The sequence below is a fragment of the Nelusetta ayraudi genome, unplaced genomic scaffold, assembly GCF_046127955.1.
Source record: "Nelusetta ayraudi isolate G7.1 ecotype Tasmania unplaced genomic scaffold, CSIRO-AGI_Nayr_v1 ptg000019l, whole genome shotgun sequence".
NCBI lineage: Eukaryota > Metazoa > Chordata > Actinopteri > Tetraodontiformes > Monacanthidae > Nelusetta > Nelusetta ayraudi.
Window position 1 is genome coordinate 2403645 of NW_027466069.1, and position 23513 is coordinate 2427157.

At 48.0% G+C, this 23513-nt stretch overlaps 3 protein-coding genes across 3 annotated transcripts; 1 reads left to right on the forward strand and 2 right to left on the reverse strand.

The window, feature by feature from the left end:
• Positions 1-1396: 1396 nt before the first annotated feature.
• arf3a (ADP-ribosylation factor 3a) lies at positions 1397-7041 on the reverse strand. The gene is made up of 5 exons (XM_076026255.1): positions 6887-7041; positions 5609-5792; positions 5393-5503; positions 4134-4258; positions 1397-4026 (listed from the first exon to the last, which is right to left on the reverse strand). Exons 2-5 carry the CDS (start codon positions 5754-5756, stop codon positions 3865-3867), a joined length of 546 nt encoding a protein of 181 aa, XP_075882370.1. The 5' UTR covers positions 5757-5792; positions 6887-7041; the 3' UTR covers positions 1397-3864.
• A 2585-nt stretch (positions 7042-9626) lies between these two features.
• wnt10b (wingless-type MMTV integration site family, member 10b) lies at positions 9627-13289 on the reverse strand. Its single transcript, XM_076026256.1, has 4 exons — positions 13077-13289; positions 12218-12480; positions 11666-12120; positions 9627-11588 (listed from the first exon to the last, which is right to left on the reverse strand). The coding sequence occupies exons 1-4, from the start codon at positions 13148-13150 to the stop codon at positions 11079-11081; spliced, it is 1302 nt and encodes a 433-aa protein (XP_075882371.1). The 5' UTR covers positions 13151-13289; the 3' UTR covers positions 9627-11078.
• A 2296-nt stretch (positions 13290-15585) lies between these two features.
• wnt1 (wingless-type MMTV integration site family, member 1) lies at positions 15586-19775 on the forward strand. The gene is made up of 5 exons (XM_076026257.1): positions 15586-16059; positions 16326-16431; positions 17970-18223; positions 18420-18685; positions 18795-19775. The coding sequence occupies exons 2-5, from the start codon at positions 16331-16333 to the stop codon at positions 19284-19286; spliced, it is 1113 nt and encodes a 370-aa protein (XP_075882372.1). The 5' UTR covers positions 15586-16059; positions 16326-16330; the 3' UTR covers positions 19287-19775.
• The last annotated feature ends 3738 nt before the right edge of the window (positions 19776-23513 follow it).

Genomic DNA, 23513 nt, shown 5'->3' on the forward strand with positions numbered 1-23513 from the left:
ATCCGCATTTAAACGCTAAATTTATGGACCGGCCTTTAGAATCATGGGAAATATCGCAGGGAACAAAACCGCTCGCCGATCAGTAGGGAGCACAACGTCTTTATACATCGTTTGCTTGTCTAGCTCACCAAAGCGGCCTTACAGAAAACAAACTGTACCGGTGCCAGAGCGGCAGAGCATATTGATTGAATGTATGATTCTCTTTCACATTCTCAGAAGGGTTTCTCCTTTTGTCAGGTCGAGAAAAAGTAGCTCCATTTAAAGGTCCGCGCTTTCTGCAGCGTCTGGCGCTTTCACAAGGCCGCGGCGGTGGCGGCCTCGCCCGCTTGGCCCCGGTGGCCCTGTCCCTTGCCTGCTGTGGCCTTTTGCAGTTGCCACTCCCTTCAAGAGATTGATGAATTGATTGTCGGGCTGCTGCCAGTGTGTCTGTGCCCTGGATGAAGGCGTCCCGGTTACGGGTGGGAATCCCAGCTATGGCGGCCGCCCTGGGGCCACTATTGTGGCCGTCCTGCAGGGGGCCCCGGGGGCTGGTGGCCCCGGGAGCTGCTCTGACCCACATACTGCTGTCACGCCCCTGGAGACACAGCGGCACTCTCCTCCGAGCGGACCTGCCATTGGCCCGGGGGAAAATGACTCGGTGTGGAGCAGAGCGGCTCTACCTGACCGTGCCAAAGCTCTACTTCACGGCGGCAGTCAGCAAAAGGCCAGAGACCCAGGCCACGTCCCACCTGCAGCGGCGCTCACGTCCGCCAGTGCGTCTTCAGTAATGAAGCTTCTAATAAGTGCAGAAAAGAAAGGAGTATTTCGCACTCCGTTGGAACTTCCACATGTTAGCAAGGGGACAAAATTCAAAGCGGTTGCAAGAGTGAAGCGAGGAAAAGATGTGAAGGATTCTCCTCCGCTCGGCTGCAGGCTCATGTTACCGCCAGAAAACAGAAGTGAATTTTGCGTAATGTGCAATATTTAACACAAGACGTGAATCTCAGCTGCACTATAGTACTTGATAGCATCAAAATGCTTATTTCATTTGATACAGCGCCTCTGTTGGCCCGGCATGGGACTACCGCTTGGGTTCGTGGATGTTTGTGTGAAGAACAAAGGAAACAAACTGATTTGAAACTATAATTTTGAGGTACAAAACCAAATGATGATACTTTGAGGCATTGAGGCTTACCGTGAGGCAAATCAGGTTAACAAAAAAAAAGAAAAGAAAAGAAAATTGTGCAAAGGTCATTTAGGAACTCTGAGCCTGGAGCCCACATTTACCCGGAAAAAGACATCTTGTGTCCAGAAAATCCATGTTTCCAATGAGAGTATGTTTTGCATAGAAACCACATCAGACGCAGATAATTGTTTAAAAAGAAGCCAGAGATCTAAACAAGCAAACAAGCAACAATCTTTTATCGACTCAAGTGTCAAGTCAGACTTTATTTTTGGAGTAATGATTCACAACAAAACTTATGCCGTGACAGTGTCGCGCGGAGCAGATCTGGAAACACCACCGCGAGTCTCAGAGTCGAGTCGACATGGTGAGAGAAACACAGCGTGGCCAGCAGACGTCGGGATTTTTATACTTCCTCGTCCACTGTTTTGATGCCAGTAATCAATAACTCATCGGTCGCTTCCTCTTCGGTTGCTGTTATTATTTATTATACCCTCTAATTAAAAGGTCACACCGAATTAAAACCAAAAGTCCCATTTCCTGTTTGTTTGTATTCCACATTTACGGCGTTTCATGTCTTCAAGTATTTGTTGAGATTGGTGTGCTGAGCCCGGCTGTTGCTGTGACAGATTGTTATTGGGGGACACTTGACATTTCCACATACAAACCCGGTTATCAAAGAGAAGCGAACCACTGGCAATGTAAGGCCACAAAAACAATGTTCACACAAACATGAGAGAGAGAGAGAGAGTACCCACACACACGCACGCATGCATACGCACGTCAGTGAATCGTATCCGCTCGCACGCCGAGCCTCGGGATCTACGGGTGAGTCGACAACAATATGAGTTTACGTGGTAACATGGTGCACGTCACTTCTCTTGTCACTTCAACGTATATACACACACACTTGCATTGACGTTGGAAAAAAAAAAGAGCATGCTTTTGCATATCAGAAGGTTTGTTTCGTAAACTCTCCACTAAAATCCAGAACATCTATCAGTACAATATCGATCCAACCAGCCGCAGTAGTTTACACTAACAAATATAGTCTGAGGAAACAGGCTATTATAGTCCACTTTTATTACAGATCTTGTACATTATTAACATGCCTTATGATGCAGGTTTTTTTTTTGAATGGTCGTCCTCTTTCCTATTTAGTTTTTTTCCAAATTATATGATTTGTGTGAACACTTTAAAAGACAATTGTCCGATCTAGTCAGCGAATTAAGAAAACCAAAAAAGAAAAAAAAAACGGGGGTGAGTAGGAGTGAAAAGAAAACACAGCAAAATCAACACTTGCATTTTTAAAATAAATAAATACTCCATTCAAAATACAAGAAACAGACATTACATTTTGTACAACAGCAATGCAACTGGAGATATGTGTCTGTGTTTGCGTGTGTTTGCGTGTGTTTGCGTGCGTTTGTGTGTGTGTGTGTGTGTGTGTGTGTGTGTGTGCTACTCGGAAGATACTGTCAACACAGGAAACAATGCCATGCCAATCAGGAATGGAAAAATTAGGCCGACGGGCGATGCGAGTTCCCCTGACAGATACGGATCAGCTGCTCGCGCAAAAAGGATGAATTAAAAAGAAAAGAAAAGAAAAGAAAAAAAAAGTGAACATTCAAAAAAACATGTAAGAAGCATCACTCTCCGTGGAGCAGGCCAATAGCAGCATTTGTTTTATAAGCCACGGAGCTGGTAGAGTGTGCCTGATGTGTCACCTGCGTCAGCTCGGCTGTCACGCCACGCCGACGCCGCACGAAACTCCTCGGACCAAAGAAACCGAACCGGACGAATGGACTTAAAGAACAAACCGTTATTTACAGCAGCAGCCTGCCGGCGCTCGACCTCTGCAGGCCCTCCGTCCATTACTGGGATATCTCCATGCAAAGTTGGGAAGCAGTTATTTACAGAGATACCGGGCCAATCTTTGTTTCATTTTGTTAAACAGCTGCCTTAGCAGTGAATGCACATGGCAATAAAGGCAAAGAAACCATGTGAAACACTTGAAAGAAGAGGAGGAGGAGAACTCAAGAGTTCACAGAAATGTGAAAATACAGCTATTAAGAAATGAAATCAGGTTTTTTTCTAGTTAATAGAATATTAAAAATAAATAGATTCAAATAAAATTCCAAAATAGAAATTACAACATTTGAGGACAGAATAAAATCAAACTACATTAATCTGAGCCTGTATACTGATTTTTTCTTTTAAATGATGTGATAGCATTAGTACTGCCACGATACCATTATGACATTCTTCTTTACAGTTTTAAGTATCTCATGAAAAGCCTGTTGTGCCATCAAAGGATGCTAGAGGTCAAAGGTTACAGAGACTGTATAGGTAGGAGGAGTATGTGCCATCGCGTTAACGTTAATATTACAATTTTACATCCTGTTATTTTGTTCCAGTCACCTGGACGAGAATGAAGTTAATTTAGGTCGACGTTTGAAATCACAGGTTTGCAAATGTTAAACTCGTTCACAACGGATCCGGATAAATTAAATTAGAGAACAGAGAGAAGGAGAGAGAGAGCGAGAGAGAGAGAGGATAAAAGGAGGGGAGGGGAAGCCATCAACAGCGACCAGTGGGAGCCTCGCAGCACCGCCGTTCCACGCAAAGACAACGGATCCACCATCGTAACCACTACCTGGAGCTTGACCCAGGCTCATCCCCACTCTGCCCTGTGGCACACCTCACTTTTTGTTCTTCAGCTGATTGGCCAGCCAGTCCAGGCCCTCGTACAGGCCGTCGCCGCTGGTGGCGCAGGTGGCCTGGATGTACCAGTTGCGGTGGCGTAGGGAGTGCAGGCCCAGCTTGTCCGTTATCTCCGCCGCGTTCATGGCATTGGGCAAGTCCTGGAAGGGGGGGGGGGGAGAGCACCGGTCAGCGCTGGGGACGAACTCGTCAGGAAAAGAGGCACAGGAAGTGGGATCACATGACGTGGGGCAAAAGACGGCAGTACCTGTTTGTTGGCGAAGACGAGCAGAACAGCGTCCCGCAACTCGTCCTCGGCCAGCATCCTCATCAGCTCCTCACGAGCCTCGTTCACCCGCTCGCGGTCGTTGCTGTCCACCACGAAGATCAAACCTGCATGGGAGGACGAGGCGTCTGAGTCGATTAAAGGGCCAATGAGAGCAAAAACCCGACCTGACCCACATCTGACATATCGTAGATCGTCATCATACATCGATGTGGGATTTGTGCTTCAGTATGGCCATAGAAATGACAAGTTATGACAGACAAAGCTGTTTTTTTTTTTTTACCTTGTTCAGCAATGTGATGGTAAGCCTAATAATATCGCTCAGTATGATAACAGCCTAAGACAGAAAGTCTGGCAGAATTGATCACACAAAGTGATAATGTGTTGGAGCAGTAACTTGTCTTTCATATTTATTTCTGGACGATTTCAGTTTTATTTCATAACTTGGGACACACATGCTTGATCCTGCAGAGTGAGAAATGGGGACCCCTTCTCATCTTCAAAACATAATCTGTTGCGTAAAGTGATGTGATTTTGTATTTTTACAATATTTCTAACCATGAACTAAATTAGAATCATGGGACTATCTGTAATTTCCTATTAGGGCTGCAGCTATCAAATATTTTGGTAATCGATAATTCTATCGAATATTCCATTGACTCATCAAGTAATTGGATAAAACATGCGTTTGCTTAGTTAAAAACCGCTCCGCAGCAGAACGCAACCATTAACGCCAGTGTGCACTAGACGTGGCGTGGGCGCGTTGCAGAAGCGTCAAACCGCACCGCCCTGGTACCGTCATCAGAAGACCGCTTCAGTCCTCTCCCGATTTGCATTGGCCGCATAGCCTGTGACGGAAGCACTTTGTGTCACACTAAAGAGGGTCCGTGCGAAACGTGAACCTTAAATTTAATTTAACAACGCCTCGAGGCAGATGAAAATCCTTGATTATTTTTTTGTAATTGAACTACTCAAATTACTCGAGGAATCGTTGCAGCCCTAGTTCCTATCAGTGGGTGATGTTTAAAACAATGACTAAAATGTTGATGATGCCCTGCAAAACCCTCATAGAAAATCATTTGTAACAGTTGGGAAGCTGCGTATGCAGATGACGTCATCTGAAGCATTAGTCAGACATGCTGCTGGCCGAGTTGAGTGTGTGCTCCTGGAGGGTCTGACACACAGGACTGAGCCCCCATGTGAACTCCTAAAGTGTCTGATAGAAGAGCAGCCCAACTCACCCTGGGTGTTCTGGAAGTAGTGCCTCCACAGGGGACGGATCTTGTCCTGTCCACCCACATCCCACACGGTGAAGCTGATGTTCTTGTATTCCACGGTCTCCACATTGAAACCTGTTTTTTTTTTTTTAAAGAGAGAGGGAGAGAGAACAAAGCAAAAAGCTCAGTGTGTTAGGCGCGAAAGCTCGCCACGAGGTGACAAACTGTTCCCTCACACACCGATTGTGGGAATGGTGGTGACGATCTCGCCCAGCTTGAGCTTGTACAGGATGGTGGTTTTCCCCGCGGCATCCAGGCCCACCATGAGGATCCTCATCTCCTTCTTGCCGATGAGGCTCTTGAGCAGGTTGCCAAAGATGTTTCCCATGATGCACTGGTGGCTCTCGATTTGCACCGCAACAAAACTGTGTGGGGGAGGGGGATGAGGGGGTGTATAAACCAAACCACAAACCACACACAAATTAGACACAGTAGCTCTCCTTTGGCAACTCAACATAAGCACATTGTTAAGACTGGGGCCACCTGCGGTAAGTCAAACTTCACACCTCAGCTGGCAGCTGACCTGCATCCTGAATGCACGCTGAACGTCTATCAGCTGAATGTGGATCAGATTTCATGTTGCGCTTGACTAAGCTGCTTGTAATTTTTTTCTTCTTTAAAATAAAATAAAATGAGGAAACACAGGACTGTATGGAGTTTTAAATGCGTTTGTTTCAAGTTATGGTCCCATTTTGACAGTAGCAACTCTCTAATCATTTTTGCCCCATTTACGCCAAATACACCCGTTTTATTATATTTAATATATTATATACAGTATGTGTGTATTTTATACTGCTGGAACACTGGAATTTCCCCACTGTTGGATAAACATTCTTCTTCTTCTTCAAGCATGCTCCACATTTAGCAAATAACATTTTTCCTCTGTATTTTCTGTATAGAGAAGACCTATCTAACTCTTCCCAGTGTCTTCCTCGACGTAGTATCACCGTGATGCGGTCCGCTAAACGGACTTTAGCAGCATATATAGCTTAGCCCGTTTTAACGCTGCAATCAGCCGGCCGTCCATGTATAAGCTAGCGCTAGCTTCCATGGAGGGAGGCAGGTGCTGCAGTCCCCCGGCCAGAGGATGAATTTACATCCAGCCAAAATGACATTTATGACGACGATGACTGCTGAGTTATTCGAGCGGGGATGAGTTAGCAAGAATATTAGTGTGTGCCGAAACGTCTTCATCGTTGAGACGTAGAGAGAGTAGAGAGTAGGGGGGAAGAAGGGAAAAAAAAAAAATCGCCGGGTCGATTTGTGTGCTGTAATCCCCCCCGGTACAGTCACGACAAGCGGCCTGATGTCGCGGATGAATCGTGGCGTTTTTCTTCCGGCATGAACATCGCGATAAAAACGAACGAGCCGTGTGCCGCTGCTACCGTCGCCGCCGCCTTTGTTACCGGACGGCAGCGTCGCGGAGAAATTTCCACTGTTTGCATCTCAATCACTTACCCGTCAGCTGCAGACGGACCAGCTGGAGTCGGGCGACGAAGGACTGGATGGATGGTGTTCTCGCGATGAGCAGGAGCTGGTGGAGACGAGTGCTCTCGCGATATTTCGGCGTTCTCTAAGAAACACCTCACGTCTGGCGTCCGTGACTTGTTATTAGACGGAACCAGATCCGGGCGGCTGAGATTCGTTGCTTTGTTGTCCTCGAATGATGATGATAAAACCCGATATTTAGACGTTCCAAGTTTTGCTTTTAAGACGCGTTCTATTCTGTGTTTTTAAGACGTTTTAGAGACCAATATCACTATCCTTAAAACACACACACACACACACATACACACACACACACACACACACACACACACACACACACACACACACAATAACAAATGGATGTCGGACTGTTTTAAAGGTCATGTGTTGTGCTGCTGCTGTGGGACAATTCTTCCCCCGTGAAATTAGTCTGCAGGCAAAGACGCTTGAATAATTGAAACAGGAATCATCTTAATGAATAAGTAAATGGCTGGCTGGCTGTAATTGGATGCCAAGTGATACTTCCTGGCAGTAGCTCTGCGCGTGTCAGAGATAATGAGGTGACAGGTGGCAAAAAAAAACCTGAACAACAAACATTGACTGAGACAGAAACAGAGCCCGTGACTAACACCAATTATGCATTCTGTTAAAAAGATGCTACTTTTAAAGCAGCTCTAGGTAACTTTCGGTGGAAATGGCAAAGTGACAAAGTAAACAGCGCTAGTTTATTGATGTGGGAAAATACAAATAGTCACCTAGCTGGAGCGCTAAATGCAAAACAGACATTGACAATAACGTCATAACACTTTTTTTACTTCGTCTTTCATCGAGGTTAATTATTGGGTTCCATTCCGTCATTTTATAATCTTATGTATTTGTAATAGTAGTATGTAAAACCGCCTCTAAATAAACGTGTGACGTTGCCGTATAGTGGTTCGTCCGGCGTGTCGGGTCGCGTTTGAGAGTTAAGCAGTGCCGGCACAACCTACCTCTCGCTGCTGAGGCGGCACCATTGATCCTATTAATCGTTTATGTACTGCTTTATTGAGTTTGGAATCATACTTTTATGGTCGAAAAGTTACCCGGAGGTGCTTTAAAAGAGGATTCTGTAGATTTGTTTGGGTTTTATATGGCAACAATTTAATGGGAATTAGGGACCGCGATCAAGATGTGGCTTCAGCCCTTCATCCATCCAGTAAAACAACCCGCACTAGTTGATTACACAACCATCCCGGACCCGACCGCACGGCTGCAGGTGAATCCAGCGCTCGCCTCCCGCTTCCTCTCGGTCGTGCGTCAGTCAGCGGCGCCGGTGATAGATGTGTTTATCAATCCGGCGGCGAAGGCAAAGGGGAATAAGAAGAGGGGAGCAGATGTTTGCAGCTGCACGCCAGATTACGGGGTGGAGTGGATGGTGGGGGAGCCTGCTGAGCGCCGAGTACAGTGGGAGTTTTTCGCCAGGGTTACGCAGGGGTTAGCGCAGGGCCCGAGCTGTGGCGAGCGGCGGGAGAAGGTGGGGTGGAGAGTTATGACTTAAAGGGGGCCTTTCCTCTGAAGTGTCTGCCAGCCTGAACCCCAGCAAACACAATCACAAGTCTCGTCGGTTCTGCTAGTTGAACTAATGAGGGCCTGTGCGTTGCGAGCGCACGCTTTGATGTTCTGGGTAGCTGGCTCCTCGTGTTTTCTCTCCTGCTTTCCTTCCCTTGCCTGTCCCCACATCAAAAAAAAAAAAAAAAAAAAAAAAAAAGCGAAAGGGGAGTTGAGAAGCAGATGTTTTGAGGCATGTATTTATACCGAGCTACACTTTATTCTGCCCCTTTCTCCGCACTCGGCCCTTCTGCGCCTGCGTCAGCGTGCACGGCAGACTGCAACGAGGATCTATCTCTGCCCATCTTTATATCCCGCTAAACGCACCCAAATCGCCTCACTTTATACATATAATCATACTGTCAATCAAAGTGGGTCACTTTTTATCTCTCCCTACTTCCTCTCTCTTTGCCTCCCCTCTCTTTAATTTGAGCCCAGTCTGGTTGTCATTACTCAGGGGGGCAGCCAATGTGTTGCTGTGCATGTGTCTGAGAGTCTGCAGTGATGAAGAGGAGAGTGGGACCAAGAGGTGGTGGCGGGGGGGCGCGGAGAGAGAGAGCAAGAGACAGAGACGGAGAGGGGGAAAGCAATCCCAGGCTGTCCAGCGAGCTCTGTCTCACACATGGGAAGAACAGTGACAGGAAATTCTCTTTTGCAGCAGCTCCAGGGTGAAACGATAAAATTGAAGAAATGCGAAGCAGAGATCCATTCCCTTATCATTCCTCCGCCGTCGCCGGCCGTCTCGCTGGCTAAGTAACGCAAACTCAGAACAGTCGCTCCATTCCTCAGGGGGTCAAGGGGGGATATATGGCAAAGTCCATACAAACAAGACTCGATTGGCATTAAATCCTCTGTGGCACAGCGTGGTCCCCCCCCACCGCAGAACGCCAAGACACTTCTGGATCACGCGAGATATCCAGAAATCATCGTAAATCCTGTCAGGTGTCGACTCTAGCAATGTGCTGACTCCGCAGACTGGAGGAGGGAGTGAGAATACAAATCACTCGGGTCACCGCGGGTGTGCAGCGACAACGACAGCACGCATGTTTTTTGTTTTTTTTGCGTGAGTGCATACGTAGCCCCCCCCTCCCCTCCCCCCCACCATGTTTATGTTTGTCTCATCCGTCTCCGGGGTAACGAGGACACGGCGTCGTCCCACGTGGTTTCACTAAGTCCCTCCTCCGGGGCTGTGAACCCCGGGACAAATGATCCCCTTCAGATGCTCGCACAGACTGGTATAATCAAGCCCACTCGCTGCGCTCTTGATGCTCCTTTCCCACAATAAAACTCATACTCGAAGGAAACAATATCCCGCGGCCGTAAAAAAAAGAAGAAGTCTTTCTCCCGGCGAGGAGTGGGCCATAAAGAAGGCTGTCACCTACGAGATCTACGGTGCGTAGGACTCGTCCCCTGTTCGCGCAGAGAGAGTGCACGCACACGTGTGCGCGCGGTTCAGTGTCAGCACTAAATAACGGGGGCCATCACTTCGTTTTCACATGCGGCGGATGTGAGTTGAGAAACACGTGTAAAAAATGGGGGGGGGGGAATCGAAGATATCTGTCATGATTGCATTAGAAAGACACGCATCACACAGCAGTTGTCCCAAGAAGAAGCTTGTTTCTATCGTTTTAAAGGATGAATTTCTGAAAAACAAAAAAAAACCACAGCTACTAGTTAGGACTCTTGTGAAATGGTTACTGTTGTTACAACCCAGTGAATAAATTAGACTGTCTTGTTTAGCATAACAATAATCTTTATAGCTGATGTTGTATGAATTTCGCTCAGTGCAGTATACAATATCTCTCTGTCCTTTTAAAAGTATCCTGGGATTCATCCCATGAAAACAACAACAACAACAAAGTCTGTCAAGTCCTCAGCGACATGCTTGTCCAAAAGGCTTTTGAGAGCGACTCAAAAGAAAGTAAATAGGTTGCTGCTCTGTCTGACTCACAGGTGGAAAGTATACAAAGGGAGTAAATATCTTTGGGAGATCCTTCTAAGAATAACACGTAGGGTAAACTGTATGGAGGCTTTGTTGTTTAACAGTGCTGGTCGGAGGCGGTCCAAAGTGCCTCCGACCGAAAAGATCAAAGTTCCATTGCAATAATATTATTAATCATGATAAAAAAAAACAGTAACAAATATGCATATACACATTAAAATACACAGCTACTGTACAACGATATGAGACGGCGCGTGGATCATTTCTGCTTCTCGGCTGTATCCTGTGCCTTCGTTTCGGTGGGACAGGACGGCCGAGACGTTTTCATTGGCCGTGAGGCCGAGCAGCGTGGAAACTGACCCGAGACAAGACAGCTGACATGAGTCACCTCTTCAATCTCTGACTTGGCATTTTGAGAATAACAGCGGCTACAAAGAGAAAATAGAATCCAGATGAGGGGCCGACAAAAGGAAAAGGGGTGGGGGGGTGTGGGTGGGGGGTGTGGTGGTGGTGGTGGGGGGGTAAACAGATTCTCTGGGAGTGTTACACAAGGAGCAAAAACAACCCGCAAGAGTGGGCGAAAAGGGGGACAGGCTCGCCAGGCTCGAGTCTCGGGGTGAGTGGCGGTGGGAGCTACTTGCACACGTTGACCCACTCGGTGAGGCGGCACTCCTCGCACAGCACGTAGCAGCACCAGTGGAAGCGGCAGTTGCAGCGCTCGCTGCGCGTCTGCTTCAGGATGTTGTGTCCACGGCCGCAGCACAGCGAACTGCAGCTGTCCGTGCCGTGGCTGGTCTTGTTGCACAGGCGTCCCTGCGTGCCCGGCGAGTCCACTGACGGGTCCCGCTCGCAAAAGTCGGGTGACTTCTCGAAGTAGACTAGCTCCCTGGACAGGCTCCGCCTCCGCCCGCCACCGCCGAGTCCCCCGCCGGCCCCCTTTGCGCTGTTCAACCCCCCCATCCTGGGGTTGAAGACCCCGCTGTTCTTGTTCTGGGAGTTGATGAGGACGGCCGACAAGAACTTGTCCTTCAGCAGGGAGCCGACCACCCGGAACTCTGGCGAGACGTGCCAGCAGGTCTTGAACTGGCAGCTCCCCGACGTGCCGTGACACTTGCACTTCCTCTTCATGTTGTCGGCCACGATCTGTAACAAACAGACGTGCAGGGAAAATCACGATGTGGCCCACTGTGCGTCAAAACATCAAGGGAGGCGGCGCTGACCTGCCGCCCGACCCGGTTGTTGTGGATCCTCATGCGGGCGTGGATGTCCCTGGGCGAACCGCGCGAGTCCAGCCAGTCGCGGGAGAACCGGTCGGCGAAGCGGACGTCGTGGCTGCAGCCCCCCCACTCCCAGGTCTCCTGCATGGAGCTCCGCTCGTCCGGCATGGGCTTGAGCAGAGCGGCGGGGCGGGCCGAGCGCAGGTCGGCGGCCAGGTCGGCCACCTGGCGGCCGGCCAGCTGCGGGGGCAGCGGCTGCGTCATGCCGAAGCCGACCCCGCCCTTCTGCAGGGTCTGCAGCTGCAGCTGCGAGAGCTTCAGCCGGATCTTGTCGTCGTCTTGGCGACGCTTGGCCTCGCAGCCGCAGCCGTGCAGCTTGCCCATGCTGCAGGCCGAGGCCACAGAGTGAGCCACGCCCGCGGCCAGCAGGGCCAGGGAGAAGGCGCTCTCTCGGAAACCTGGCAGGCGAAAGAGACGGCAGGACACGGGCTGAGGCAGCAGCTCCAGAGCAGGACTTTCAGCTGAAAGCCCGTCCACCCCTCCAGTTCCGCTTACCCCGATTGAGGATGGTGCTGTGGTGAGGAAGCTTGCCGAGGACCTCCAGCGTGGAGCAGTTCCAGCGCTGGTTGCGGAGCTGGTCCTGGCACTCGTGGATGGCCACCTGGATGCCCTGCAGGGCCGAGGCCGTCACGTCGGGGCTGCGCATGCACATCCGCATCTGACGCTTGCTGAGGCCCGCCAACTTCAGGCACACCGAGTTGGGGGTGAGCACTGGGTCTCCTGCCACCTTCAGGCTGAGGATGTCATTGCACAGCACCCTGCACGCACGCACGAGGCGAGAGGGAAGGTGTGTGTGTGTGTGTTGTGTGTGAGTGAGTGAGAGAGAGAGAGAGAGAGAGAGAGAGAGAGTCAGAGTGGGCTTTTCAGTGCTGTCAGAAGTTCATCAGTCAAATTTAGAGGACATGTGACCAAAAAGGTGAACAATTCATGTAGTTTATGAAAACATGTTTAGTTTTTGTGGATTTTCTTAAGAGCTTTAGTGATGGAAATACACACACAAACACACACATATACACATAAATATATTTTAAATACACACACACACACACACACACACACAAATGAGGATATTCTTTTCAATCGATTGCAAAGAGTTCAACTGACCAAAAGGATAACTAAGGAAACATCAAATAAATAATATTATTTAAAATGAAATTTTATTTTATTCAGATTTCCTTCTACAATTTGTAAATTAGAAAAGTGTACATGTGTTCTAAATTTCGATATTTTTTTCAATAATCCTTTCAATCCTTTCAATCAGGCCGCGCGCACTCAGTAACTTCCCTCAACAAGCGTCGCCGGACTCGCGCGCTGAAGCAGCAGCAGCTCCTCTGGCGCTCTCAAGTGCACTCACGTTATCGCAGGTGACATAAGCGCCGCGGCCACAATCAGGAATTGGTCCCAGCGGAGTTTACCCGGTAGCTCCATTTTGTCAGGCGGTAAACGAGGCGTGACATTAAAAGCCCTGATGGCTGAGTCCCGCTCGGCTTCGGAAAGGAGGCAGAAGACGGAGACGAGTCGAGTGTCATCGGTTGCAGCGCTCAGAGGCAGCCGGAGAGTGAAGCGAACGGAGCGCGGAGGAGCTGGGAGGAGGCGGAGGATGAGGAGGAGGAGGAGGGGTGAGGGGGGATTGCGAGGGGAGGAGATGCCTCCACAGGGCGACTGTTTGCAAAATAGTGGCCGAGATGAAAGCCTGGATCGCCGGCTGACCGTCATGTCACTCATGACCGTCCGCTCACTCACTCAGCCGAGCGTAAAAGTGACGTCTCCAAACTTTTTTTTCCCCAAACTGCGCGCAAAACGGCTCTAAACTCAGCAGCACTCCCTCATCCTGGAATATATTATTGAAAAAATAACGATGCCGTATAGCTGAGATTTTTGTTTCTCTGTGAAATTTGATCCTAGCGCGTTCATAAAAGGATGGCTGGAGTGATGGATGGGGTGGGTGGGCGGGTGGGGGATGCCACTGCCGGTTGCACTGTACGAGAGGGAGGCAGCAGCAGCAGGCAGGCGGCTCCGCGCGCAGACCCTCCAACAATACTGTTTCTAATCACGCGGTGCCCCTTCCTCCCACCGCCTCCTCCATCGGCGCTGCTGTTCCTCATTGTTGTCTTTCCAACAACTTCACTTTGTCACCCCAAACTCTTTAGTGCGCGGCGTTTTGCGTCGAGGGGGATGAATGGGGAGGGTGGCAGGGGTCTTTTTTGTCTGAACGCCCCTCATCACGATTTGGCAGCGGGCAATAGGAATATCGAGATGCGCGCGATGGCCCTTCGTTGCGCAATGGAGACAGGCAGCGTCTGAATCGGGCGAAATGAACCTGCTCCCACGGCCTTTAATTGAGGCTTGGTGGCTCATCGTGTTCATTGAAATTCAACCCAGACAAAAACGCTTCACACCAATATGACACAGCATGTCATCTGAACCAGTTTAAGACATAAAATGTCCCACAAAATAAATATTTTTTTAAAGACAACAACACTTCAACATTTGTTCCAGGAGGTTGTGCATGATGGCCACTTTCATAAAATTAAGTTGAAACCCCCCGTGGAACACGGTCGGCGCAGTGACACCAATTCATCTAATCTCCCTCCATTCCCTAAGCTTCACCAATGAAAAGTGCATTAGCATTCTGCCTCGGCGTGTACATCTAAGTGGCTTAAAAAGTGATTTGAAGTTGATTTGTATATAAAAGGCCTCCCACTTTATCCGGATTGGGGGCTCTAATCTGCTCGGTGTCGCATGACTGCTCCAGGAAACCAGTTTGAGCACCTTCATATAAGGGCCCCGGAGTATAAACGCGGGGTCGCTGTCATTAAAAGCCGCGTGACAAAAGCCCCACTTCCTTTTACTGTCATGTGGAGGACGGGGACAGAGACGCACTGGAGGGAGAGATTATTAGAGAAGCAAACCGCCAGTGCGCCGCATCGTGCAAAACGAGATGGCGAAAAGGCAACATTAAGAGCCGTGAGTCAACGTGGAGAGGGTTTTTAGGGGACACTGCAGCGCCGTTTACCAGGATGGAGATGCCGCAAAGTGGCTAAAGCTGTGATTACACTGGCTACATGTGCGTCGAGGGAGGTCTGCAGGCCAGATGTTTGGAAAAGCTTTTATTCGTATTCGTCCCCCTCTTTTCCCAGTTCATCATACATCAATCTTTTGATTGGACCGTATTTCATATCTGCTGCTTTCTGGGAAAAAGAAAAGAAAAGAAACGCAGCCCAGCAGGCAGCGCGAGTTATAAGACTATTTGGATACGATTACTGAGTCTATCTGTATCCAGCCTGCACTTCTGCGCGTCTTAGGCTTCATTTTCAAAAACTTTTTTATTTTTATTTATTTTATTTTTTTTAAATAAGGGTCAACATTTAGATATGTAAATACACAGCATAGCTAAAAATATAATTCCTAGGGACAAATTAGAACGGGTGTTTGCACCAGTCTGTAATCATTAAATAGGTGCCAAATTGCAAAATGATGGTGCGCAGTGAAAAGGGGGATTAGCGTTGCCGAATGCGCAGTAATGTCCCAGGTCTCAGCACATTTTGGAAGCGCACATTTTGGAGAAAGAAGGAGGAGATGCGGTTAGGGAGTAGGCTAATCTAACCACCGGGGCCAAGCGGGCAAGTTTTTGGATTGCTCATATTCTGCAAGCAGCTTTGGAGGAGAGGCAGCGGAGCACCGAACACAGAAAAACGGGGGGATTTTCGTGCCAATAATACATCACCACGACAGGAGACGCTTCTTTCTGCAAGACTGGACTCTGAGGGCGAGCGCACAGTCGGTTCGGAGAGGGTTTGGGGGCGAGAAAAAGGAGAGGGGGTGGGAAGGAGGGGAACTCTTAGGCGCGCACATTTACAGAGAGCCGATTCTGTGATGACCGTGAGATTCCGCGAGTAATATGCGCAACTCCGCGGATTGCCCCTTTTTTTCTCTCCTCCCTTTCTCTTCTCTGCCCGGTTTGTGTTTCCTTATTCATTGTGCGCCCTATGAAGAGCATTAACTATCCCTCCCTCCAATCCTATTGAAAGGGCTCAGGGGGGGAAAGGAGAAAAAAAACAGAGGGAGATGAGAGCAGCAAATCCCTTTTTTATTCCCCTCGTAGCGCTCAATAAGAGAAGAATGTGTTGCCTATCAGTCACCGAGGGGATCAAGTCTTCGGGACTGTCCCACGCGTTCAGTGCGCCGCGCAGAGCATCACTGGGCGAGACAGAGTGAGGAGGACAGCAGCAGCGGCAGCAGCAGGAGCATCCACATCATTTAGAAACCTGTCTCCACTCCACATTCACTTAAGTCAATTAGGGTTTCCTCTCGTCCTCTCCCTGGACTGTGGCGTGGTGAGTATGCAAATTTTACATTTTCTGTAAATTGTATTTATTTTATTAGGTCATAATTGATAAAATATTGTACATTTTTGTATGCATCCCTTTTCCCCGGGCCAATTTCCACATTTAAGTGCATTTTCTTTTCTATCAAATATGAATACAAGGAACATATTTCTAAAGTCTGAGTGGGATATTCAAGAACATTTGCCTGCACTGAAGTGCGTGTGTCGCAGACAGCAGACGTTAAGAGTGTCTCTTCCCCCCACTGCTTGTATCAGACACGATGAGGAGCCTGGCGCTGCTCCTGGGGGTGAAAGCCGCCTGCATCCTGCTGGTGTCGTCGCTCTCAGGCACAGGAGCCGTCAACAACAGCGGCCGGTGGTGGTGAGTCTGAACAGATGCTGCTGCTGCTGCTGCTGCTGCTCTCTGAATGTGATGATGCGTTCACTCAGCTCCCACTCAAAGTCCCGTTTAGTGTCGCTGCCACAGCGGCCTTTTCTTTTCTTTTTTTTTCTTTCTGTTATTATTACGGGGCCAGTCGGTGCCGCACGCTCCAAATAATGTGTTAGTCTTGGCAGCGGCCACAACTTCTGTTTAACCGCATGATATTATCGCTTGTGGGGTTTTCAGCTGTCGTTTCCAAATTGCTTCATTTTAGCTCAAGTTTAAATAAGCAGTGCTTTTTTTTCTCTCAGTAAAATGCATATCCTTTCATTGAAAATAATTTAAACAGTACTGATTTAAAAAACAAATAATAATAATAAACGAATTAAAACTAAAATATTCACAATTTGATAATTTATTTGTGGTGACTTTAAATGCACCGTGTCTTTCTTTTTTATTTACTTTCGTTTCAACGCAGGGATAATTTATGGCCCAATGTGGAATAAATTAAATACGGATTTACTTCATAGCAGAAAGAAATCCCACTGGAGGTCTTATTCGGGTTTTGTTAATCCAGTGTCATAGTATTTACATTCCTATGTCTCTTAGCGACCTAAAACTAAAACTGACAATTTTACAGTCTAACAGAAAAAGGTCAGAGCGGTGCGTACGGGTTTTAGTCTGCGTGCCTTTTGGCTCAGTATTTTAAATACATGAACTAGCGATGGGGAAAAATATTAAACCAAATGTATTTCAGTCCGCGTGGACAGTGAGGGTTTTTTTTTTTTTTTTTTTTTAATGGGAGAAAACATCTGGTAGGAAAAACGACAGCACGAAGCTTCGAAATAAAGACCAGATAGTCATTAATGTTCCCAGGCCTTTCCACACGGTGTCTGGGTCAGCCCGCTGCTAGGCCGACACTCGGAGGAGGATGACGCTTACGACATGAGCACTACAGAGTGAATTCTCACAATAAATTATGCGAGTCATAGTGTGCGCACTGAAATGTTCCAAACTATTTTTTTTTTTTAAACCTGACCATGATAATTCAATTAAATGATTTTGAAAACAAAATATACCATGCGTGTTTCCTATTTAAACAGACGTTTTGGAGAGTTACGAAACTTTCGATTACAATATTACCTTTTGTGTGCCACAACCAAAACAATTCTGGTTTATTACTATATGTAACTGGTAAAATCATTTGGGGGTACTTTGAATTTTCAAAACAAGGACCATGTCCGTTAGTCACAAAATGATAAAACAAAGTGTAAAAGTAAAAATATTTTCCCAATTTCTACGGAACTTTCAATTCATTGCACATAAAAAGTTTAACCCGAAGGGAAAGGCATTGATCAAGTCCACTCTTCATCTCGATGATTCTGAAAGATGACTCAGAATCTGAGACTGTATCATTTCTGGTAAAAACATCCACGTGTAACACGTTAAAAAAAAACATCAGGTCATATGGAGGCTCTGTAGAAACACACGCTGCCGCTTGCTTGACCTTTATCTGCCTCGCTCTTGTGCTGTGCCAGGGGGATCGTCAACGTCGCCTCCTCGTCCAACCTCCTCACTAATTCCAAGAACGTGCAGTTGGTCCTGGATCCGAGCCTGGCCCTGCTGAGCCGTCGCCAGCGCCGGCTGATTCGGCAGAATCCTGGCATCCTGCACGCCATCGCCGCTGGCCTGCACACGGCCATAAAGGAGTGCAAGTGGCAGTTCCGCAACCGCCGCTGGAACTGCCCGACCACCCACAGCCCAGCAATCTTTGGCAAAATTGTGAATCGTGGTGAGTGTTCTCTTGTGTTTCTAACTGAGCAATATTTGGACGTGTTTGGCCAGGATGTCACAAAATCTCTGGTCCACAATTAAAAGCCTTTGTCGACAAACATCTTCAAATACAGGGCTATTTTTGTTGTTGTTGGCAGTGCTACAATCTAAGGCAGGATCCGAGTCTAACGGGAAGTTTTGGGTGTTTTCTTCAGGTTGCCGAGAGACGGCATTTGTTTTTGCCATTACCAGCGCAGGGGTGACCCATGCTGTGGCTCGCTCCTGCTCAGAAGGGGCTATTGAATCGTGCACATGTGATTACCGCCGCAGAGGTCCCGGAGGGCCGGACTGGCACTGGGGGGGCTGCAGTGACAATGTGGACTTTGGCCGGATGTTCAGCCGCGAGTTTGTGGACTCCAGCGAAAAGGGCAGAGATCTGCGTTACCTCACGAACCTGCACAACAACGAGGCCGGCAGAATGGTGAGGAAATGTCACAGAATGGCGTCCCATCCCTTAAGGTGACTTGATGAGGTGACACTGCCACTTTGCACGATAATCAGCAACCGCATTGGTTTTGTCCTCTTTCCAGACCGTTTCATCCGAGATGCACCAGGAGTGCAAGTGCCATGGCATGTCAGGCTCCTGCACCGTGCGCACCTGTTGGATGCGGCTGCCCAGCTTCCGCACAGTGGGCGACTTCCTCAAGGACCGCTTTGATGGAGCCTCCAGGGTGGTTTACGCCAACAAGGGGAGCAACCGCGCCTCCCACCGCGCCCACCCCCGGCACCTGGAGCCCGAGAACCCAGCTCACAAGCCGCCGTCTGCCATGGACCTGGTCTATTTTGAGAAGTCGCCAAACTTCTGCTCATACAATGGCAAGACCGGCACCATGGGGACGTCCGCACGGACGTGCAACAGCTCCTCCCCGGGCCTGGATGGATGTGAGCTGCTGTGCTGCGGTCGTGGGTTCAAGACCCGGACAGAGAGCGTGACCGAGCGTTGCCACTGCACCTTCCACTGGTGCTGCCACGTCAGCTGCCTGAACTGCACGAGCACGCGGACGCTTCATCAGTGTCTATGATCTCCGCTGTAGAGTCGTGAGGCATCTCCGAAGAGCAGAGAACATATTATTTTACCAAGAGGCTCAGAGAGCCAGCGGCGCCTAGGTGTTTAAATAAGTTAGGTAAAATAAAAAAGCTAGACACTTCATTCAGTTCGGGTAAACCAATTTCGGGAACTAACTGGCACAAAAATGCAATCAGTGTTTGTGCCACAGGTTGATGAAGGAAAGCACAAACACATGAGCAGGGTATAGACAGCCTGTGAAGCTTTAGGGACGTCCCATAGAGTTTTAAAGTCCAATCCAATGTGAATGAACAAATTCAATGCTGCAGTGAAGAAAAATAACACCGATCAAATTGATTCCTTTAACAACTGAGGGCAATCACTTTGGACACATATGCCTCTGAAATCTTCCTCTAAAGCCAAAGAGCTCATTGGTTCTCGTATATCAGCGAAGGCTTCAATGACAAGAAGAGAAATAGTTTAAATGGCCAGTGCTCTCTTTCATCAATATGTGTTCAGGATGCACTGTTGTGCGTTTACTCCCTGTGGATGGAGTCCAAACACACACTCATCGTATTTGGCCCCTTTATTTCGATTATTCTTGAGCTGCCTACACTTTGGCATTCATTTGCTACTCTGACTTACCACAGGCAGTTTGTGATGGTGCTTGCCAAAAAAATACAGACTGAAAAAAGAACAAAAAAAAACCCAACACTATAGTGAGGCAAATTAATTTGAATGTAATACCAACACACTGAGGTTCAGAGCAAACAACATCATGCGCTCACAGAAACTTTGAAAATTAGGACATTCCAAGGGGATTGATGCACTCAAGTAAAGTACAGATACTGACCTGATCAAACATGAGCACAGGGACAAGGTTAGCAGTAAAGGCACAACTTTAGCAATGAAAATCAGTGGAGCCTTGAAGAAATTGTATTATATATCAGCTAAGGAAACCAAAATGTTGTAAATAATAAAATATGAGATTATATTTATAAGGATTTTGTGAGTTTTACTGTAAGACAGCATATCAACAGTATCATGTGAGAATATGTTTTGATTTTATGCCTTTAGTTGTCATGTTGTAATGTAGCTGGCACGAACCAACTCTTTCCTAAAATATAACGATATCGCTTTCTTTTGCCTTTATTCCTGTACAAAGACTTGTTCATGCACTGAATATTTCATCCTTTATTAGTGTAAATACAAAATATTTATTTTAAAGGATTTTCTTTTTAGCTGTTATAGGGGGACGTCAGGGAAGGTTTGTTGTTGTTGTTGTTGTTGTTGTTGTTGTTGTTGTTTTCCTTTTAGGTTTTGAATGAGAGATTTAGGTTCTGGTTGGTATTGTATTTTATGATAAAAGGAAATAAAAGTCTATATTTTCAATAAAACCCTTCTCCATGGTGTGTCACAAGATGTTAATATGCCTGTTGTACTCTGTGTGTTTGGGATAGTTTTGACAACCAGCCAAGTGAACATATAAGCCTGTCCCTGGGTGTCCTCTGCCTAATCCTATTACCGCCACCAAAGCAGCTTCTTTCTCGAGCTCCAAGCACATCCCCGCATCTGCGCTCCCAGACTCGGAGACGGCCCGGCTTATCCACCTCAACGCCTTACCTTATACAGTACTGGAGCTTTTCACTGGCAGAGAACATATTTCATTTTGTTTCGTCAAGGCAAGATGCGTTATAAATAGGCTACATGAAAAAAACAACAAGAACAAAAAAAACAACAAAAAAACGCTGAAGCTCCACCATCCTGGGAACCTGCCTTACCACTGCATTGCAGAAAATTTTGTGTCTTTCTTCAACCAAAGCAGTGCCATCTGGGGTCACCCAGACAGAGCCCGGTGACGGTGTAGTGATGCTATAAGTATACACCCCATCGCTCTGTAAACACAGCATCAAAGTTGTGGTGCAAAAGGGACATTTCATGAATCAAAGCCATCGCGATGCAGGATGCAAGTGTCAGCTGCCTTTACCCTGACGTGAACAGATACAGGGACCTTTCAGTGGTTGCGACCAAAAGAAAAAAAAATTAAAACGGATGCAAAATCTAAATCTGTACACTGGCCTGCGGTGATTAGGGCAATACATCAGAGCAAAAAGAGATCCAGTGACTTCCCTGCCCTGCCCTGCCCTGCCCTACTTGCTTGATGTCAGAGACAGAACTGTGAGAAGTTGCTTTCTTGTTCCTTGAAAGTAGGAAGACAGAGAAGGAGGAAGTCGTTTGAACCCGAGAAGGAAATCAATGGCCGTCGCCTACAAGTAAAAAAAAGGGACGAGCGCCAAAGAAAGTGGCAGACAGTGTTCGGGAAAAGAGGAGGGAAAGCAGAGTTCAAATCCCAGGCGTGTGAGTGAGTGAGTGAGTGAGGGAGCGAGAGAGTGAGCGAGCAGGGCTGTGGCGGCGAGGCGGAGGGGGCGCTGCCTGCCTGTGGGAGTGCCGAGGAGTCAGTGATAATTAGCTCAATTAGTGACAAAGGCAGTGTAATAAATACCGACTTAGTGTCTGGGTCCCTGCTGGCCTCTCCGTGCGCGGCCTGCGATGTGGCCCTGGCCTGACGGACAATTCATTAAACTGACAAAATACCCCACCGTCCAGGCGTGACGCAGCGAGTTAGCCCCCTACAGGCCCGACTCATTGTTCTAATTGTCTGGGCTGGAGTCACTTTGTGGCCGCCTCCTCCCGACACCCACCCCGCCTTCACGCTCTGCCTCCAGAGAACCCGCGGAGTTAATGCCCCTACCTCACTCTGTAAGTAGGTGATCGGCAGGTTTGGAGGGAAGGAGGAGACGAAGAAGGGGAAAAAAGCAGCAGTCAGAGTTCCTCGGGGTGGGGCAGAGCCGGTGGGGGGGAGGCACTGGGATTAGCCAAGGGAGGTTGCCCGGGAGTGCTGGGAGCAGCGCCGATCGGAATGTAGGAGAGATGAGTCCAGAAGCTCGGATGCAGGACAAAGCGAGAGTTAATAAGGAAAGATTGAAGGGGCTGGCGACAATGGGCCGCCACCCGAGTCGAGATGAAATTGCTTCCGAGGATTATTGGGGAGAGGCTGTGAGCGTCGTAAGGCTTTTCACGCCAGTGCGTGTTTGGTTGGGCATTTGTGTGTGCGAGCGCGCGCACGCGTGTGTGTATGTGCGTGTGTGCGTGCAAAGGGGGGGGGTGCGCTGGATTGATGGCTGCCCCTCTGGATGGGGAGCAAGGGAGGCTAACCGGCTGTTCCCACAGTCTGTTCTGCCGCAGCCACCTTTGACACACGGGGGCTGCCAGGCGGCGAGCAGGCAGCCGTGGTAAGAGGGGCACAAACAAAAAAAACAAAAACAAAAAAACAAAAAAAAACAACTCCGCCACACAAAAGTCACTGTCTACGGTAGGTCGGTGGCAAAAAGAAAGAAGAGAGGCTGGAGGCTGGAGAGTGGGACGAGTTGACAAGGGGAAGGTTTTGAAAGGGAGAGAGACGCTGTTTTACAGTTGGATTGGATCCTGACAGTGACTGCGGCCTCGAGCCCTTTAACATCTCGCTGCAGCTTAATAACCATCCACTTGGCACGGGAGGGCAATGTTGGCATCTTCGTCCTCCGCATGTGGTCATATGTGTTTATGACATTCCAAATATATGTCAAAATGTTTTTTTTTTTGTTTTGTTTTTTGGGGGGGTTGTCGATTTTTTGCATCTTTCCTAAATCAGCCTCTGTGCAGTGTCGTTTTAAGTTACTCCCTTTAAAATGACTAAAAACTGCTAAATGCCCTCATAAGCATAAGGTAGCTTACTCAATAGTAGGTGCCGATTTACCTGTTGCAGGAACTGTATGATGAAGTATTTCAGGGCAGGTTTTTATACGTTTAGTAAAAACGTATAAAAATGGAAGAATGGTAAAAACTAAAAGAAAGACTTCAGAGCACTGATGTAAGGCTTGTGTCTGCTAAATATCCATCATTCAAGTGGAGCTCAAGTAACAATTAAAAAAATGACACTGGGGCCATGATGATGTACAAAAACAAAAAAAACAATTTCAAAACATATCTAACAGCCTTGAGTTATAGCAAAATACCTGGTGGATAGTTTGCAGAACAGAGCCTATAAAATCAGCCCAATTTACAAAAGCATCCATTAACATTTTAAGGGAAACAATAAAAGCATGTGCGTGCAGTGTATGTGACTGTGGGTGTGTGTGTGTGAGTGTGTGTGGGTGGGTTGGTGGGTGTGCGGATGGCAGCTGGGAGGCAGACACGGTCCAGG

What these genes read in the sequence shown, in the direction of transcription:
- wnt1 (XM_076026257.1), top strand. Translation starts at nt 16,331, where the DNA reads ATGAGGAGCCTGGCGCTGCTCCTGGGGGTGAAAGCCGCCTGCATCCTG. An exon ending in AACAACAGCGGCCGGTGGTG is followed by an intron (nt 16,432 to 17,969) that starts GTGAGTCTGAAC and finishes GTGCTGTGCCAG; the next exon opens with GGGGATCGTCAACGTCGCCT. An exon ending in TGGCAAAATTGTGAATCGTG is followed by an intron (nt 18,224 to 18,419) that starts GTGAGTGTTCTC and finishes TGTTTTCTTCAG; the next exon opens with GTTGCCGAGAGACGGCATTT.
- arf3a (XM_076026255.1), bottom strand. Translation starts at nt 5,756, where the DNA reads ATGGGAAACATCTTTGGCAACCTGCTCAAGAGCCTCATCGGCAAGAAG. An exon ending in CACCACCATTCCCACAATCG is followed by an intron (nt 5,504 to 5,608) that starts GTGTGTGAGGGA and finishes AAAAAAAAACAG; the next exon opens with GTTTCAATGTGGAGACCGTG. An exon ending in TCGTCTTCGCCAACAAACAG is followed by an intron (nt 4,027 to 4,133) that starts GTACTGCCGTCT and finishes CCCCCCTTCCAG; the next exon opens with GACTTGCCCAATGCCATGAA.
- wnt10b (XM_076026256.1), bottom strand. Translation starts at nt 13,150, where the DNA reads ATGGAGCTACCGGGTAAACTCCGCTGGGACCAATTCCTGATTGTGGCC. An exon ending in CTTATGTCACCTGCGATAAC is followed by an intron (nt 12,481 to 13,076) that starts GTGAGTGCACTT and finishes GCGTGCGTGCAG; the next exon opens with GGTGCTGTGCAATGACATCC. An exon ending in CAGCACCATCCTCAATCGGG is followed by an intron (nt 12,121 to 12,217) that starts GTAAGCGGAACT and finishes TTCGCCTGCCAG; the next exon opens with GTTTCCGAGAGAGCGCCTTC.